The 15647-nt window shown below is 41.0% G+C and overlaps 1 protein-coding gene across 1 annotated transcript in view; it reads right to left on the bottom strand.

Annotated features, from left to right (window-relative positions):
* The window catches only part of PLCE1 (phospholipase C epsilon 1), a 299846-nt gene that overhangs the window by 23148 nt on the left and 261051 nt on the right, over positions 1-15647 (bottom strand). The window contains exons 20-24 of the mRNA XM_072971645.1: positions 14623-14752; positions 10476-10597; positions 9440-9554; positions 5271-5405; positions 3989-4279 (exon numbers count right to left, since the gene is read on the bottom strand). Of these exons, the coding sequence (XP_072827746.1) occupies positions 3989-4279; positions 5271-5405; positions 9440-9554; positions 10476-10597; positions 14623-14752 (793 nt within the window). The remainder of the gene's footprint in view (positions 1-3988; positions 4280-5270; positions 5406-9439; positions 9555-10475; positions 10598-14622; positions 14753-15647) is intronic.

Raw genomic sequence — 15647 nt, 5'->3', positions numbered from 1 at the left:
ATGGACTAACATCAAGGAAAAGTGTGGTAAGTGAGCACCATGGAGCAGAGAGAAATTGGCCTCTACTCATCTCATGTGTAAAATTTTTCCCCACAGGTGGGGCTGGCCAGGACGATGTGCAGGAATCCCTGGGGTAAGATGTCTTAGACACGTATCAGAGCTTCTTGGGCTTCAGTCACCTTATCTATCGGATGAGCGCACTGGACCCCACCTCTCAGGCTCCCTCAAGCCCCAGTGTGGATTCTCTGAGGCCAGCTGTCTTGCCTACAGTGGGAGAAAACTCTCTTCCCAGGCTACTCTGTGACAGAGGAACACAGACATGGCAAGGATGGTGCAGAGTGACACAAACTAGCTCGCGCAGAGCTGGTAGTGAGGAATGGATCTACAGCACGTTACAAACAACATGACAGCAGCTCACACTCACTGCACTCTTACTAGGCACCAGGCCCCATTCTAAGAACTTGTGTGTACTGGTGCCTCTGTAACCCATGAGCTAGATTCTTTCACTATTTTCATTTTTATCGATGAGGAAACTTGAGGCACAAGAAGTGAAAAAATCCAAGGCACACAGCTGATGAGAGGTGAATGTTAGGGTTCGAACCCAGACAGCCTGACCCACAGTTCCCAATCTCAACTACCAAGCCATATAATGTATGTCTCACAGGAGAGTCATGGTGCTCAATAAACAGGAGCTATTAAATTATGATTCCAATGTCAACACTCATTTGGGTTGGAAGTCTGATTTCATTAGTACTGTGTCTATCTTTGTAGCTTTTCAAGAGTACTTTTTTTCTTAACTAAAATCTCATTTGGTGATTTAATATGTAAAACAGAGCCATGTGGAACTACTCAGTTTGGAATAAAGGTGGGACCTTAAATCTAGCCCGCCTACTGTCCCCTAGGGGTGGTGCCAGGACTTTCCGGAGGGCTGCAGTTTTAAAACCTCTGTTTTAATCAAGTGAAAGAAGATGCATAAATCTGTGAAACCCCATCACCCCCTCAGTCGACACATGAGATGGCAGATCAAGCACACCCTTACCTTTACGGGAGTCTATTCATTAGAAGTCTGTTTTAAGTGGACACCATTCTCATACTCATTATCCCTATATTTGGGGGCTAAAAAAGTCATCGGAAGGAGTGTGATAATCATTCAGGAAAGCATAATAAATATTAATAGAAGCTTTTCTTTTGACTGGGGCTGCCTTTTGACATATTTGTAGGTCCTGGGACATCAGGCAGGAATCATTCTGCTCTAACTGGGAAGAACTTTGAGGGGCTGTTGTCTGCATTTCAGGCTCAAGTCAGTTTCCAAACTCACAAGTTAGTTTGAGTGTAGACCTGGGCTACTCCTGGTTCCAGATCAATGCAGATCTTCTCGGAGTTGATGGAACCATTAGAAATCCTGGGAAGAGATGACCCTAAGTCCATGGACACCCCTCTGGGGCATCAGGGTCCCCTGCAATTCAGGAAGTACAAAGTAGATGATCCATGGAACATATCTGGAGGCTGGAAGAACACTGGGACGGGGTTCTTGTTATTCAGTTGGGATGTTTCATGGAAGATCAAGAACTCCCTATCTAGGAATTCTTCTCAAAAATTAAAAAACAGTGATTCCAGTGTTGACTCTTATCCTTCTGTTTGGACTTGAAATTCACAAAGAACTGTGCAGAAGGGATCTGGACCAAAAATCAAGAACCACAGGTTCACAATGCAGTGGGGCTGATGGGGAAAATCTGTTTCAGCTCAGTGCAATGTGCACTTATTGAGCATCTACTATGTGCAAAGTATCAACCAGGCTCTACCTCCAGTTTGCAGAAATGAAAACCATTTTACAGATAAACAGACTGAAACTGCATGGATCTTGGGCTTTGTCCATCGTGGGAGGTGTGTAAATCATCGCCTGCTGTATTGAATCAGGAGAGGTTATATGGCAGCACTCCCTCCTGGGCTGGGAGACTGTAGAGAAACTTGAGGATGAACCACACCTCACAGCCACCTGCCTCTCCTGAGCGGGGCAGCTGGAACATGCACTGCCGGCTCCATCTGGAAGAGGCAGAGCCTTCAGAGGGGAGTGGAAGCCAAGCTGCAGCCTCAGTGAATGCTTCTGGACTGCAGGGAGGTCTGAGGAGGGGCCATTTCCATGTCCCCTTCAGCTGTGGCTCCCTCTGCCATCAGTGGAGCCAGGGTGTCTGTACCAGCCTCAATACTTCAGGAGAAAGGACACATCCAAAGCCAAGCTCATTTCCATTTCCTTGAGAAAACCATTTTGCTGGCTATTTCAGTTCACTTAAAATATTTCGGTATCATATCAACCAAGGGCGCCAGTGGACACAGGGCTAGAGACAGGGCCAGAGATATAAACCCACAAGCCACTTGGGACAGATTGAAAAGAAATTTTTACAGCTTTGCAAATATTTCACTATTATTTCCACTTGTGAGTCCAAGTCATGCTGTTTTCATAACTTATCAAAAACACTTAATGATAGTTAATGTCTGTGGAATGCTTTCTGTGCTCCAGGCACCATGCTAAGTATGGTACTTCACCTGCATTAGCTTATTCAATTTCAACTGAAAGAAGCAAATATAACTAGGGCAAAAAAAATATGACTGATGTTTCTAACCATATGTCTGCAGAGTCAGCCACAAATGAGCTCCGACGGCGCCAATGCCAGGGAGCTACCTGCTCCCAGAGCTAAAGCTGTGGTTTGACCTTGGCTGCTGTGGGTGATGGGTCAGCATGGTTGGTTATGATCTGATTCACTTCACGCGAGGAAGGAGGAGGCCGCTTGACTGTTCAAAGAAGACTGTGGGTTTTGAATGAGCTTCTAGGAAACGTTCCTCATCTACTCTTTCTACATCTTCTGTAGCTCCCTCCACCTCGCCAACATCTATCTATGTGGAACCAAAATGTTTTATCCTCTAAACTGGAAGTTTAAGTCATTCTGTGGCCTTGAGCAAATTAATTGCTTTGTGTCCTGCTTTGCACACCTGAGAAACAGGGATCATAAAGGTACCCACTTCTTAGGATTGTTTCAAAGATTAAGGAAAATAATACGGAGCAAAAACTGAGCACAGTGCCTGGTACACAGTGAGCATGCATTAACAGGGAGCTTTTACTCTGGAGTTTTCGTCCGTGAGAAAGTCTCATGGATAGTGAAGCACCAATACTTTCTCTGTTCATGTAATTCACAGACTTGTTTCCTTTGTGTTATCTGCTCTTAGAGCACTGACCATTATTCTCCATTTCAAACTCAAAGGGATGAGAAGAAGTTAAAATGGCATTAACTTGCCAAGTGTTTGGAGAATCCTATTTTTTTCAAACGTTTTTTAAAAAATCTTTTTGTTTAAAAAAATTTTTTTTTGTTTTTTATTTTACATTTTTGGTTTCTATTTTTCAGTTCTTCTCTTTTACTCTCTTTCTTCCTTTTTTTTTCCCCCTCAAGATCCTACTTTTTAACTGCAAGAACAACAGATTAGCAACACTGTTACTAAGAGGTGTTAGGAAATCTCTATTTCAAAAGATCTTTAAAAACAAACTGGGTTGGGGTGGGTGTAGCTCAGTGGTAAGAGTGCCTGCTTTGCATGGACAAGGTCCTGGGTTCAATCCCCAGTCCCTCCATTAAAATAAACAAACCAACCAACCTAATTACCCTCATCCCCCCACCAAAAAAAAAAAAGGAAAAAAAGGAAAAGAAAAACCAAACTGGACGCAGCCATCAAGAAGAGTCTTAAGTTTAAAAAATACTCTAAAAAGGAGGCAGGAACAGGATACTAGTAGGCTCTTTTCTGTTGCCTTAACTCTGAAAAGTCAAGAGCACAATTCAGTATCAAATTCACTTCTGCTTCCCATCATCTCACATATGCCCTAGATGGGAATGTGGCCCCCTTGATGAAATGTCTTTTTGTGGGATTATGTCTACTGAGATCTAAGATGCCAAGGAGAGTGGTAAGGAGGCACCCCTCTGGGTGAAGCAGGCCCATTACCTACCGTCTGTCTGGTAGTTGAGTGCCACGAGCTGAATTCCATGCAGCCAGAACAGGAGCGGGTTGGGGTTGGATGAGTCAATGCGGGTGGCAGCTGGGTACGTCCTCAGCAGCTGGCAGGCGGTGTGCTGGATTAGTTTCTGGGAATACCTGCGACACAGACGTTTGGCGGCATTTTCATTCAGCGAGGAGATGTGGTAACATTTGGGAGTTCTAATGATGGCGCTGAGGGATGTGGCTGGGTTGATGGAGGGAGAAGGGTCCTCCCAGGCCGGTCGCATTCCTTCACAGGAATCTAAACCCCCAAAAGATTAGCCTTAGATTAGTGCAGAAAATATTCTTAAATATTTTAGAAAGATCAACCTGAACAACATCCCAGTAAACAATCACATCATATATCAGAAAACATCTTAAGTGTTACTGGTGAGTTATTCCACCACCTTGAGACAAAATGATGCCTGAATGTACCTTTGGTACCTCATCTTTGCCTTGGTACCTCATCTGTCCCGTGGATATTTTTGCACAAATATAAAACAATATATATACAAGAGTGTTCACCCAAGCATTGTTTTTTTATAGCAAAAATAAATAAATAAATAAAAGCTACAAAACCACCCAAAAGTTCTTCCAGTGAAAAAGTGGTTAAGTAAATGACAGCATAGCCACACAGTGGAATACCACGGAGCACTAAGGAGAATAAGGTAGATATATGGACAGAGAGCTAAATGAAACGTGATAGCAAGTATAAAAGTTACACAAGTTGTGTTTGGTTATATCCCATTTGGATTATCTTTAAAAGGATCTTATTTTTCTTTAACTAAACACAATAAACTTAATAGCAGTTACCTCTGGGAAGCAGAACTGGGACACTGTGAGTGGAAAGGAATTTTAATAATACTCTGCATTGTTTGAGTTTTTTTTAACCGTGAGAATTTATTACTTTTACAATAAGAAGTAATAAGATATGAAATAGATATATCTTCTGGAGTTATAATGGTGAAGAGTGCAGTTCCAAGAGCCACCAGAAGGTTCCAAGGTGGCTCCAATTTTTACTTTTGAGGCAAACTCTGTTAGAACATCTTCAGTGAAATGCTAGTTTTTTAGAAAGTTAAGAGAGTAATTTTGCAATTTAAAAAATATTTATACCACACTTAGCTAATATGAACATTCATGAAAATTGAAAAAAAAAAGATTTAAAAAGTTCCAGGGAAGTGCTTGGACAGTGAAATATCGCTCTCCTCCAGCATGCAGAATCAAGCAAAGATATTGTTAGAAGGTGACTTTACTTTTTCCAGATGTTTTATTAAATGATGCTGTCTCCCCAGGGCTCATTCTGCCCGGATTGTTGCCAAAAATGGACTTCCTGCTTTTCCTTTCTTTTCCTCTGCTAGAGCCAGATGCATTTAGAGTTGACAGGCCTGTTCCCATAAAATGAAAATAAATAAGCCAAAAACCACAAGCAAGGGAACTCAACATTTTCCATCCCTGTTACTGTTTATTTTGAAGTCCTACTACTCCTTTGTAACCCAGTACAGAAGATCTACTAACGTTTTTAGCACTGTTAATAATAGCATTGTAGGCAATGATAGCAAAGTTCTTATCTCTGCAGGCAAATGAGACAAGACCTGCATGATTATTACAGAATGACTACAAAACTCACACCCCCACCCATCTGCCTGTGCACCAGAAAGATTTTGAAAAACTGTATGAAAAGAAAGTGCTCCAGAACCTAATCAGGCAATTTGGAGAGATGAAAGAATGGCCAGGAGCCTGAGCTATAGCATCACACTGTCTAGGCTCCTGCCCTTGTGAGCTTTGACTTAATATCTACCTTCTAGGTTCCTTAGTTTCCTTATCTGCAAAATGGGTGCAAGGATAGGTGCTCATTCATGGGGTTAATCTGAGAATTAAATAGGAAACAGATTATGATGATAATCATGTTTCATGGCTTCTCTTTCTCACTCCTGGTCCAACCACTCCCTGGATTCTTCCTGCCTGGCACAGGGCCCAGTGCATAGCAGGAACTTCACAGATATTTGCTGAATGAGGAAATGAATGCACACCATGCAGACCTGGCTCCAGGGCAGGAGGCATGACTTAAAGGCACTGATGAAGCCAGAGTGGCCTCCAAACTGTTTCCACTGTCTACAGTTGTACCATAAGAGAGAAATTCCTTTAGCTGAAGCAGTATTCAGGAGATCCACTTTGAGATGAAAATATACCTTCCAAGATCATCATCAGAGAAGGCAGAGTAAAGTAGTGTTTAATGTAGACTCGGGTTTAAACCCTGTTCCCTGCAGGGCGGCCTCACACAAGTTACTTAACCTCTCTTGATACTCCTTCCTCATCTCAAAAGGGTGGTGGTTAGGATGAAATGAGATAATGTCAATCTACATACTTAGCAGAGTGTCCTGTTCAGAGAAAATGCTCAGTGCACAGCAGTTGTGGGGCTTCAACATTTTTTTTCTCTGACATACCCATAACTGCAAAGGTGCACAAACTTGGACTAGTGAGTTCTCATGCTATATCTTAAAATTTTGTGTGCATTGTGCCCTCTACACAATGATGTAACAATGGATTTTCTCCTGAGTAAAATGGAGGAGGGGCCACAGTGAAGTGCTGTGTTCATTCTGGGGTTTTTGCACACATGATGACATCCCCCAGGGTGGGGGGGCCCTTCTGTGAGGAGCCTGGGTATTCTCGTGGGTGGGGTGAGCAAGCAAGGAACCAGGGCCGGTAATCAAGAAAGGGGAAGGAATCTGGAGAGGCCCAGAGAAGTAAGTGAAGGAGCAACAAAGAACCTTCCCCTGCTCTGTTGACTTCCAGAGAGCCAACTATTTTCTAGATAGCGCACTATGCACACTGTATACTTCTTGCTATTTTTTACAACAACCCTGCAAGTTAGGACGGTTGTGCCTCTTTCATAGGTAAGGAATATGATGCTTAGAGAAGTTATAGAATTGTCCTGGTCAAGGTCACTGGGTCGTCGGTCCCTGCCACTGAAGCAGGTCCATGATCCTGGGGAGGTTACTCTACTTATGGGGAAGGTCATACCCAGGATCTTCATGGTGCCTCCCTGCTCTGAAGGTTTTTTGCATATGGCTCCTTGGAAAGGACTTGGGATGGTGAAAGATGAGATGCATTGGAATTGATAACATAGTTCAAAGCATAGCGGGGTAGGTATATGTCAGCGGCAGAGCAGATGCTTAGCATGTATGAGGTTTTGAGTTCAATCTCCAGTACCTCCATTAAAAAAAATAGTGTAGCAAAATGAACATTTTATGGTAGGCATTTTCCTCCTGAACATCACAACAAATCATAATAACAGTAAATACTTAGAAGGTATTACAATTTAGTTATTTTGGGAAAGGAAATAACTTTGGGGGAAGAAAAATGTAGGAAACTTCAATCACTAAAAAAAATAAAACAAAATGAAATATAACGTACCTATAAAGAATGTGGGCTATATAAACACTTTTAAAAAAATAGCCCACTTGGAATTTTAAAAATAAATCAAACAACCCCATGCTTAGCCAGTGCCTCAAGTCAGAAGCTGGACCAAATGACCTTTTGACCCTGCCACGGTTCTCTACCAGCACAGAAACTTTATCTCTCGTGGTGACTTCAAATATTTCTGGGAATTTGTGCACTTTGTTTACTCAGTGTTTGAGAAGAAAAGACAAAGTCAGAGAAATGGTTTGGGTGCAGTGGCAGCTGAATTTATAAAGAACAAGAGATGCCATGAGTGTGACTCTTGAATGGAGTGGTCGTCACATTTGTTCCTGTGATGAAGGACATGCAGGCTCTTCAACAGGGAAAGAATTTTACCCCATGATAAGAACAATGTCACCAGCTGTAAGTATGGTCATGTTGTACTGATGAGCTGGAAAGCCAGAATCTGTGAAACTAAACCTACATGGCTAAGTTCCTGCATTTCTTCGAAATCTTTGCTACTTATTCATTCTCATTCTCCTCAAGAGAATTTGCTAGCAGATAAACAGTAGCAGCTGCCACAGATAAAAGAATGCTTTGTGGGAGAAAACTTAAAATTGAGAAAGTTCAAGCCATGATTTTTTTTTCCCTTCTGCTGTGTGAGAAGACCACTGTCATCTAATTTGTTAACAGCCCAATACCTCTGTCCCGTTTGCAGGACAGGGTGTGAAAACTGGTGCTTTAAGAGGAGCCTCTGGAAGCCAAGATCTGCATTTAGACTGTCTTGAAGAAAAAAATGGGGGTTGGTATTTTAACTTCCCTCTCCAGGCCATGTTGATATATGCTGCTTACCAACATTTAGATGGGGCCCCCAATTCCAGCTGCTTTCCCATCCTCAGAAATCTTATAAGAGGGACTCCTTCTTAATAGGGGGAGATGAATTTTTCTCACTTCCCTATATTTATGGACTTTCTTGTTTGCGCCCCACCCCCCGCAGCCCCATTTGGGTAAGCCCAATGACAGCATACCCTAACAAAAGAGGCAGGGTAGTGCAATGATTAAGGGCAGAACTTTGGAGATAGGCAAGCTTCAGAATCACAGTTCTACCACTTATGAACTGAAATGCACATTTTGGGGGGAAAGTGGTTTATCAGCATACATTTACTTGTACTTCTAGGAACAGCTTCTCCACTGAAACCTTGTCCTTGATCCTGTGGTTTGGGTGGAGGCTCACTACCTGGCTCAGGGATGGGGCATGCGACACAAGCCCTGGAAGGTCAGAGCACTGCACGCCCTTTGCCACAGCTATTGGTTCTGCAGTGGGCCAGTGAAAAACAATGAAACCGCTGCTGAAAGTTCTGAAAGAGACTGAAGCTAAATCTAGAAACACGCAGGGCTAGCCTGCTGCAGCCACCTTCCAAACACGAGGGGAAAAGTGCCAACACAGGGGAGGCAGAGTGAGGAATGGCGAGAGAGAAAGCCGTGGAGCAAGCCATACCTGAAACCTGTAGATCCCTTCATTTTTCAAAACATGAGCCAATGCATTTTCTTTTTGCTTAAGTCCATTCCTGCCACTTTCAAACAAGAGCCTTAACTGATAACATTCTGAAACCCTGGGCCGATTATTTCATCTTTCTCAGACTGTTTGCTTAAAAAATGAGGATAAATCCAGACTTCATAGAATTACTTTGAAGTCAATTAAGATGATGTATGTAAAATACTCACCACAAATTCTGGTACTTAAATGCTTAATAACTTTTAGCTATTAGATGTTGTAAATATTATTATTATCATTGACTTTTATGAAAATACATGACATGATCTGAAAAATGAACATTTTATAGTATTTTCCTCATGAGCATCAAGAAATAATAATAACAGCAAATATTTAGAAGTTACTGTTACAATGATTTCAGCAACACTAAAACATTTAGTTATCCTGAGAGCATTCACAATGCCCAATTAAACAAATAGCGTATTTCAACTTTTGGTATCTTTAAATGTTTTAACTGATACTTATCTGGAAATTTTACTGCCTGGCAATAGATGACAAGGTCAGAAAGCTCTGGTGCAATCTGTCTGCTTTCCTTTTTATTTTGAGGAAGATAAAATTCTTCGCCCAGTTCCATGTCATAAACCTATCAACGGAAAAATGATACCAGTTTACACAGAAGGTATATGCCACTCACCTCTGAATCCCTAAAGCTCTTTATCTGCTCCTTTCTCTTGTCATCAGTGTGTTTCCCTTGCTCTGTCTTCTCCATACACATGTCCCAACACCTTCCCTAGAGAAAAACTTTCTGAGAACAAGGGCGGAGCCTAACTTGTCCTTCATCTTCCTTCAGGGCATAGTCCAGTGTCTGAAATGTAGAGGACTCAATGCATATTTATTGAATAGGTAATGGAGTATGTATTTTCTGTAGCTCAAATTTTTGGTGTTTTTTTTTTTTATGATTTTGTTCTCCAACAATGTCACTGCAGCTATGTCTACAGATCTGCTCACAGTTTTCCCACTGCTGGGCACCTGAGGGTCAGGTCTGGGTATCTCATTTATCTTTCGATTCAAAATGTCCTTCCTCCATTAACACTTTCCAATCATCCCTGTTTATATTCTTGGTCATCCCAAATATTTTTAAAACTTCTAGCAACTCCTTGAATGTACCAGGCTGTCCTCCTGGTCGGAATGCCCTATTTTTGCCTGCTTTTCCAATGTCATCTTCCCTAAGCTCTGATAACACTGTGTAATAACTGCTCTTTGTACTTCTCTACCAGCACTGTTTAAATGTTCTTCGCCATTGCTAAATCACCTCCTGTGCCACCTGAGTGCCTGCCACACACAATACCTTCAGCAGGTATTGGCTGGATGAATCAATGACTAATGACTCCTACAAATGGCAGATGGGGTCCCGTATCATCACCATGTGGGCTTTGGCGTCTAAGGGAAAGTGAGGGGAAAGGGAAAGGGAAAGGGAAAGGATGGGGAGGGAGTGAAATCCCACCTGAAACTGACAAGAGCACCATAAGGTCCAAGTATAATTTAACAGAAACCATTCACCCACCTTTCCTTTGTTGCAAGTAGAGTTATCTGCTTTCTTTATCCTCTTGGGGATTTCTTCATTATATTCAAACTGAAGCTTGTCATTACATGATTTATTTTCAGGTCTGTCTTCTAGAATGTTGTCTGAAAATGAGTTGGCAGGCTTCAGCGAACAAGAACTAAATGCTTTACTTGGGGGCTGTGTCTACATCATTGCAAGGATATCCAGAGACCTGTGCTTATCTGTAAGACTGATGCTCTGGCTACATGTTACCAAAATGATGGCTTGAAGTATAATTTTAAAAATTTGTTAAATAACATGTTTATTTTTTGATTGAATGGGCTCATTTACCAGTACTTTTGGTACCATATAGACATAATCTAAATGAGAAGGCTCATTTTCATACAGATGATTAGAACTGTGCAAATATATGGAAGGTACCCTGTCAAGAAGCCCTCAGCACACAAGTTTGGGAAGGATTTAGTGGCTGATGCACTTCTAAATGATGCATGTGTGATTTAACCACTCTCGCTTTAAAATGAAGCTATCAGCTTTCACCTCTAGAATAGTCAAAACCAGAGGGAGAAAATACATTGTTCTTTGTAATGCAGTTTTCACAACTATGCTTAATTGGAAAGTAAAGTTTCCATAATAGTCTATCAATTTATTAAGTGACAATCTCAAGGATAGGAATCAAGACATATCTAAAAATTTCCAAAGCATGAGAGATAATCTTATCCTTTGTTCTTGTTTTGGTGTTTCTATTCAAAACAATTTTAAAGGTGTTAGAGATATATCAGGATTATGTTCTTTGAAAATGAAAAACAAGGAAGCTCATTTCTCACCCATGATTTACAATTTCATCAGACCACAAATGCTTAGACCAACATATCTTTATGCCAAATCAAGGCCATGCAGGCTGCCAAGAAGTAAATGAGATCACTCATCTTATTACATTTTTATTCTCATAAGCATCACAACTTCATGCTAATCAGGTCTAAGAAACTGGAAACAGAATGCCGACATGCATGCAGTTAAAATGCCTGGTTCAAATGGCTTTACCTTCCTGACTGTTAGGAGCAGGAGAAGCAGTAAGGACATCTGCTACAGAAAAACAGAATCAGAAAGGTGATAAAAGTAAGGAAAGTTAAGACAAAAAGCCAGGTAAATTAAACTAAGGTTTGAAGCAAAGCATAAACAGTAACAACCTAGATTACAAGATAAATGAAACAAGACATCTTCCATTCACTTAATATTTTGACTATGAAGAGATGCAAGGGCTGGCAATAAAGGAATGAACGTGTAAACACCGCAAACACTGTCAGTGTTACTCATGTTGCCACAGTCACATTACATCTCTTGAGTTACTGTTGTCATAATACTCCCCCAAATGCTTTATGTCAAAATGGACAGAAATTGATAAATTTGTTAATACCATGCAATCATTGTCAAAGAATGTCTGTAAGAAGTGGCAAAGTTAAATGTGTACTCTTGTGCACATTCAAAGCTAGTAAGGTAAACAGCAAGGCTGGGGAAAATTAACTGATATTTATTTAATAAAATTTAATTATTCATTAAGAACTTATTGGCCAAAAGGTAAAGTAGCAGTTCCTGAAACACTTGACCCTCACTTGTAACTTCCTTCAGATTTTCTGGAAGTAATTTTGTGGCTAGGAATTCTCACATTTTTATAGCCATCTTTATCACATTTTTATGAAAGAGGTTTTGGACTAATTCGCTCGTTTTATGTATGTGAAGACTGAGGGCAGGAGCTGTCAGAGAGATAAACTGAGCCACCAAACCTCAGAGATGGGTTTTTGGCCTGAGATGCCTGTAAGGGGCTCAGAAGGCCCATGAAAACTCCTGCAATTTTATGTAGAAACTTGAAAGCATGTTTATTTTTCCGAGGCAATTGGTAAGAGCTTCCATCTCATCCTCAAAGGGATCCATTGTTACAAGAAGCTTGGAAACATCTGAGGTCCTGCTAAGAAGCTGGGAATGGTCCTACCCAGAGCAAGCAGATTTCTGTTTCCCTCTCATCTCAGCTGGAGAAAGAGATGTTAGAGAGCGGCCGAGATGAGTGAGGCACCACAAACTGTGACCAAAAGTGCAAGACCGGCAGGGCATCTAACAGTGGCAGAAGGAGGCCTTAACAGGACAAGCCTAAACAAGTCACAGCATCACTACAAGACCTGTTTAGGCATCATCCAGGCAGAGGAATCTTTCAATGAATATGGGAAATAATCATGTGGCGGCATGGACTTAACTGTCATAGGTCACAGATGTCAGGCTGGAAGGAGGGAGAACATCAGCCAACCTGTAATGGGACCTTCTCATTACACATCTGGGGGACCCAAAGCTTAGAGCGGTGAGAGGACACTGACCCAAGGTCTCACAGCCTATTGGAGGAGAGCCTGCTGGGGACCTTCTGTGTACAGCCTACCGCAGCACATGAGTGTTTTAAAAGAGCATGACGCTATCGTAGAAATTCAGTGGGGTAGGGTTTAAATTTTATCTTCCTAACTGAAAATAAATCACAAAGCTCCTTCCCCTACCTGTTCATTTTGTTATTTGAATACCAAAATTTCCTCTCATAATAGTAATAATAGAAAAGCCTTTTCCTTTCCTGTATTCAAAAGCACAGAAAAAGCACAGAAGGAATTTATGATAAAGAGTGAATTTCTCTTCCAGTGCACTAACTTCTTACAGAGGAAAATGACATCTGGATTTGGTTGATTTCTTTTTTTTTTTTAAATTTAATCAAAAATTTTTTACTTTTATGTATTTTTTTAAAGTATAATAAGTTGTTTATCTATTTTATATTGGTTGAGTTCTTAAATGTGGTTTTCATTTCTTATTGAATGAATTTGTTCTTCTATGAAACAACATCACCATGACTGTAGTATAGATCCATAGGGAAGAATTAGTCAATACAAAAAGATTCATATTCCCATAACTTCAAAGGAATAAGATTCAAAAAATTATTTTGACTTCTTTGATTTTCTCCCTTTTTCTACCTCTCCATTAGAGAATATGACTCTCATGTTATCTGATGGGATTTCAGGTCAGGTACATTGGCTTTTAGTTAATTATATGAAGCAATCAATTGTTACTAAGGACAAATATTAAATGGACAGAGGCTAGCATTGTATTTTGGGGCAGAAAGAGACTAGACTGCAACTGCTGGTCACGACGGAGGCTCCTGGGACCAGACATGACCAGAAGACAATCATGCTGCGTGAGAAGCAGGTATCTGGGGGAGGGTGGCTTGGCTGTCTTAATGCCAGTGGTAAATGGCTGCTGGTCTGGGCGTATCTGCATATTAACGAAACAATACCCTACAATGAAAGTAACATATTTTATATTTGTAATGTTTAAGTAAAGAGGAACTTTGGCATTTTTTCATTACTACCTTGTCTTTCAAAAGTTGCCAAAATGAAACAGTCTATCATCAGCAGTGGTACCTCAGAAAACATTTTGCAATCTCCAGGATATGATACTAATTTAGTGCAAATGAAACACATCTGAAACCTAATTCTCTCGTAAGAAGAATCCTCTGTCTGTAATATATAGCTAACATCATTCATGTAACTTCTTTGTATTGCACCATTAGCCATCAGTCGTGTTGTTTTATCTTTTTTGGTGAGGCCAGAAGGAAATGTCTGGTTGGCTTAGCAATGTGAGAACCAGGGAAAGAGGGGGTGGAAGGGAAATTATGCCTCTTTTCTACGCTCTTAGAAAGCAGGAGTGAAAGCAGTGAAAGGGAGGAGCAGAGAGCATGGGACTACGATGCTGCCCCCTGCAGGTGGTGCAGGAGAGAGAAAAGATTCAGCCACTGTCTACGGTTCCCACCAAGAGCATCAGCCACGCCAAAGCACTGAAGGGTGAGAACAGGGTCTCTCTACTGTAATACCATCTCTTCCTTTAGAAATCAATTTAGGAACAACCCCTGTGTTGCTTCCCACACCCTCCTCTTCTCTCCTGGAGTGGTGGCTATCATGGGTGACAGAATCCCTTTCCTTGCTTGGTCCTCCTTGCTAAGTGGCTAAGTGATCTGTACTGTTGGTCTACGGAGCGCCAGACTTTTTTTGGAAAACAAAAGACACCCAAAAAACCCAAGAGAAAATCATCCAGGCACTTTCCTACCTGCAGCACAGGGTTCTCTTACCATCAGAGAGGGATTCATAGTCATAATCATATTCGTCTTCCTCATCTTCCTCCTCTTCGTTATTAGCAGGTGGGGGGTTGGCACTGCCACCATTATAAGCCTGAGCTTGCATGGATGCCAGCTGATGAGCCTGTAAGATGTCACTCATTAAAGACTGCAGATGCTCAGCTACTAAAATTTCATTTACAGTTTTCAAAATGACCACCTAATGCTTACCACAGTCATAAAAAGTGGCTTAACCTATTTTGATTCATTTGGGCAAACTCAAAACTCTAGATTCACTTCAAGTACAACATCAATACTTAGGCGAATGTTAACATCCCTAGAGGAGGAACCCAGGAGCTTTCAGGAAATGATCACAAGGAATCTGCGTGGGGTGCCCAGCCACCCAGGATCCCCGGGCAAACCCTCCAGAAGAAAGTTGGGTGCTTCAGAGAACCACCATCAATCCCAGTGATGAAGTAGATTAGCCAACCATTTTGGAAAAACAAATCTCTGCTAAGAAACTTTTTTTTTCTCTCTTTCTTAAAACAGTATCTAAAGGCCTTTGACCTTGAGAAACATGTTAGAATCCCTATGGACGAGACAAAAAGAATAGTTGATTTAAATAAAGTTTCTTTCAACAGACTTTCTTTCAACTGAACCGTCAGTCAGATCAACAAAACAGGTCTGGAAACTTCTGGAAACTTGATGTGTGCTACCAGGGATGTCATGTGCCTCTATTTTTGACCAGAATTAGTGTGAGGGAGTATCTCAGAACACAAGAATAAATATAAATCTAGGGACCTAGCATAAGGAAATAATCCAAAATATAGGAAAACTTCCTTGTGTGAATTTAAAAAAAGGAAACAACCTGAAAGTCCAACAACAGAGGAACAGAGTCAGTAAACTACAGTGTATCTGCTTGAGATTGAGACTTGAAAAAATAATTGTGATATATATTTATTGAACAAAGGATACAGAATTTTGTGTGCATATATTTATATATACAATATTTATACACATAAGTATATACATACATACAT

Source organism: Vicugna pacos, chromosome 11 (genome assembly GCF_048564905.1).
Source record: "Vicugna pacos chromosome 11, VicPac4, whole genome shotgun sequence".
In the NCBI taxonomy this organism is placed as follows: domain Eukaryota; kingdom Metazoa; phylum Chordata; class Mammalia; order Artiodactyla; family Camelidae; genus Vicugna; species Vicugna pacos.
Note: the sequence above shows the minus strand (reverse complement) of the source record. Positions and strands in the feature narration are given on the sequence as shown.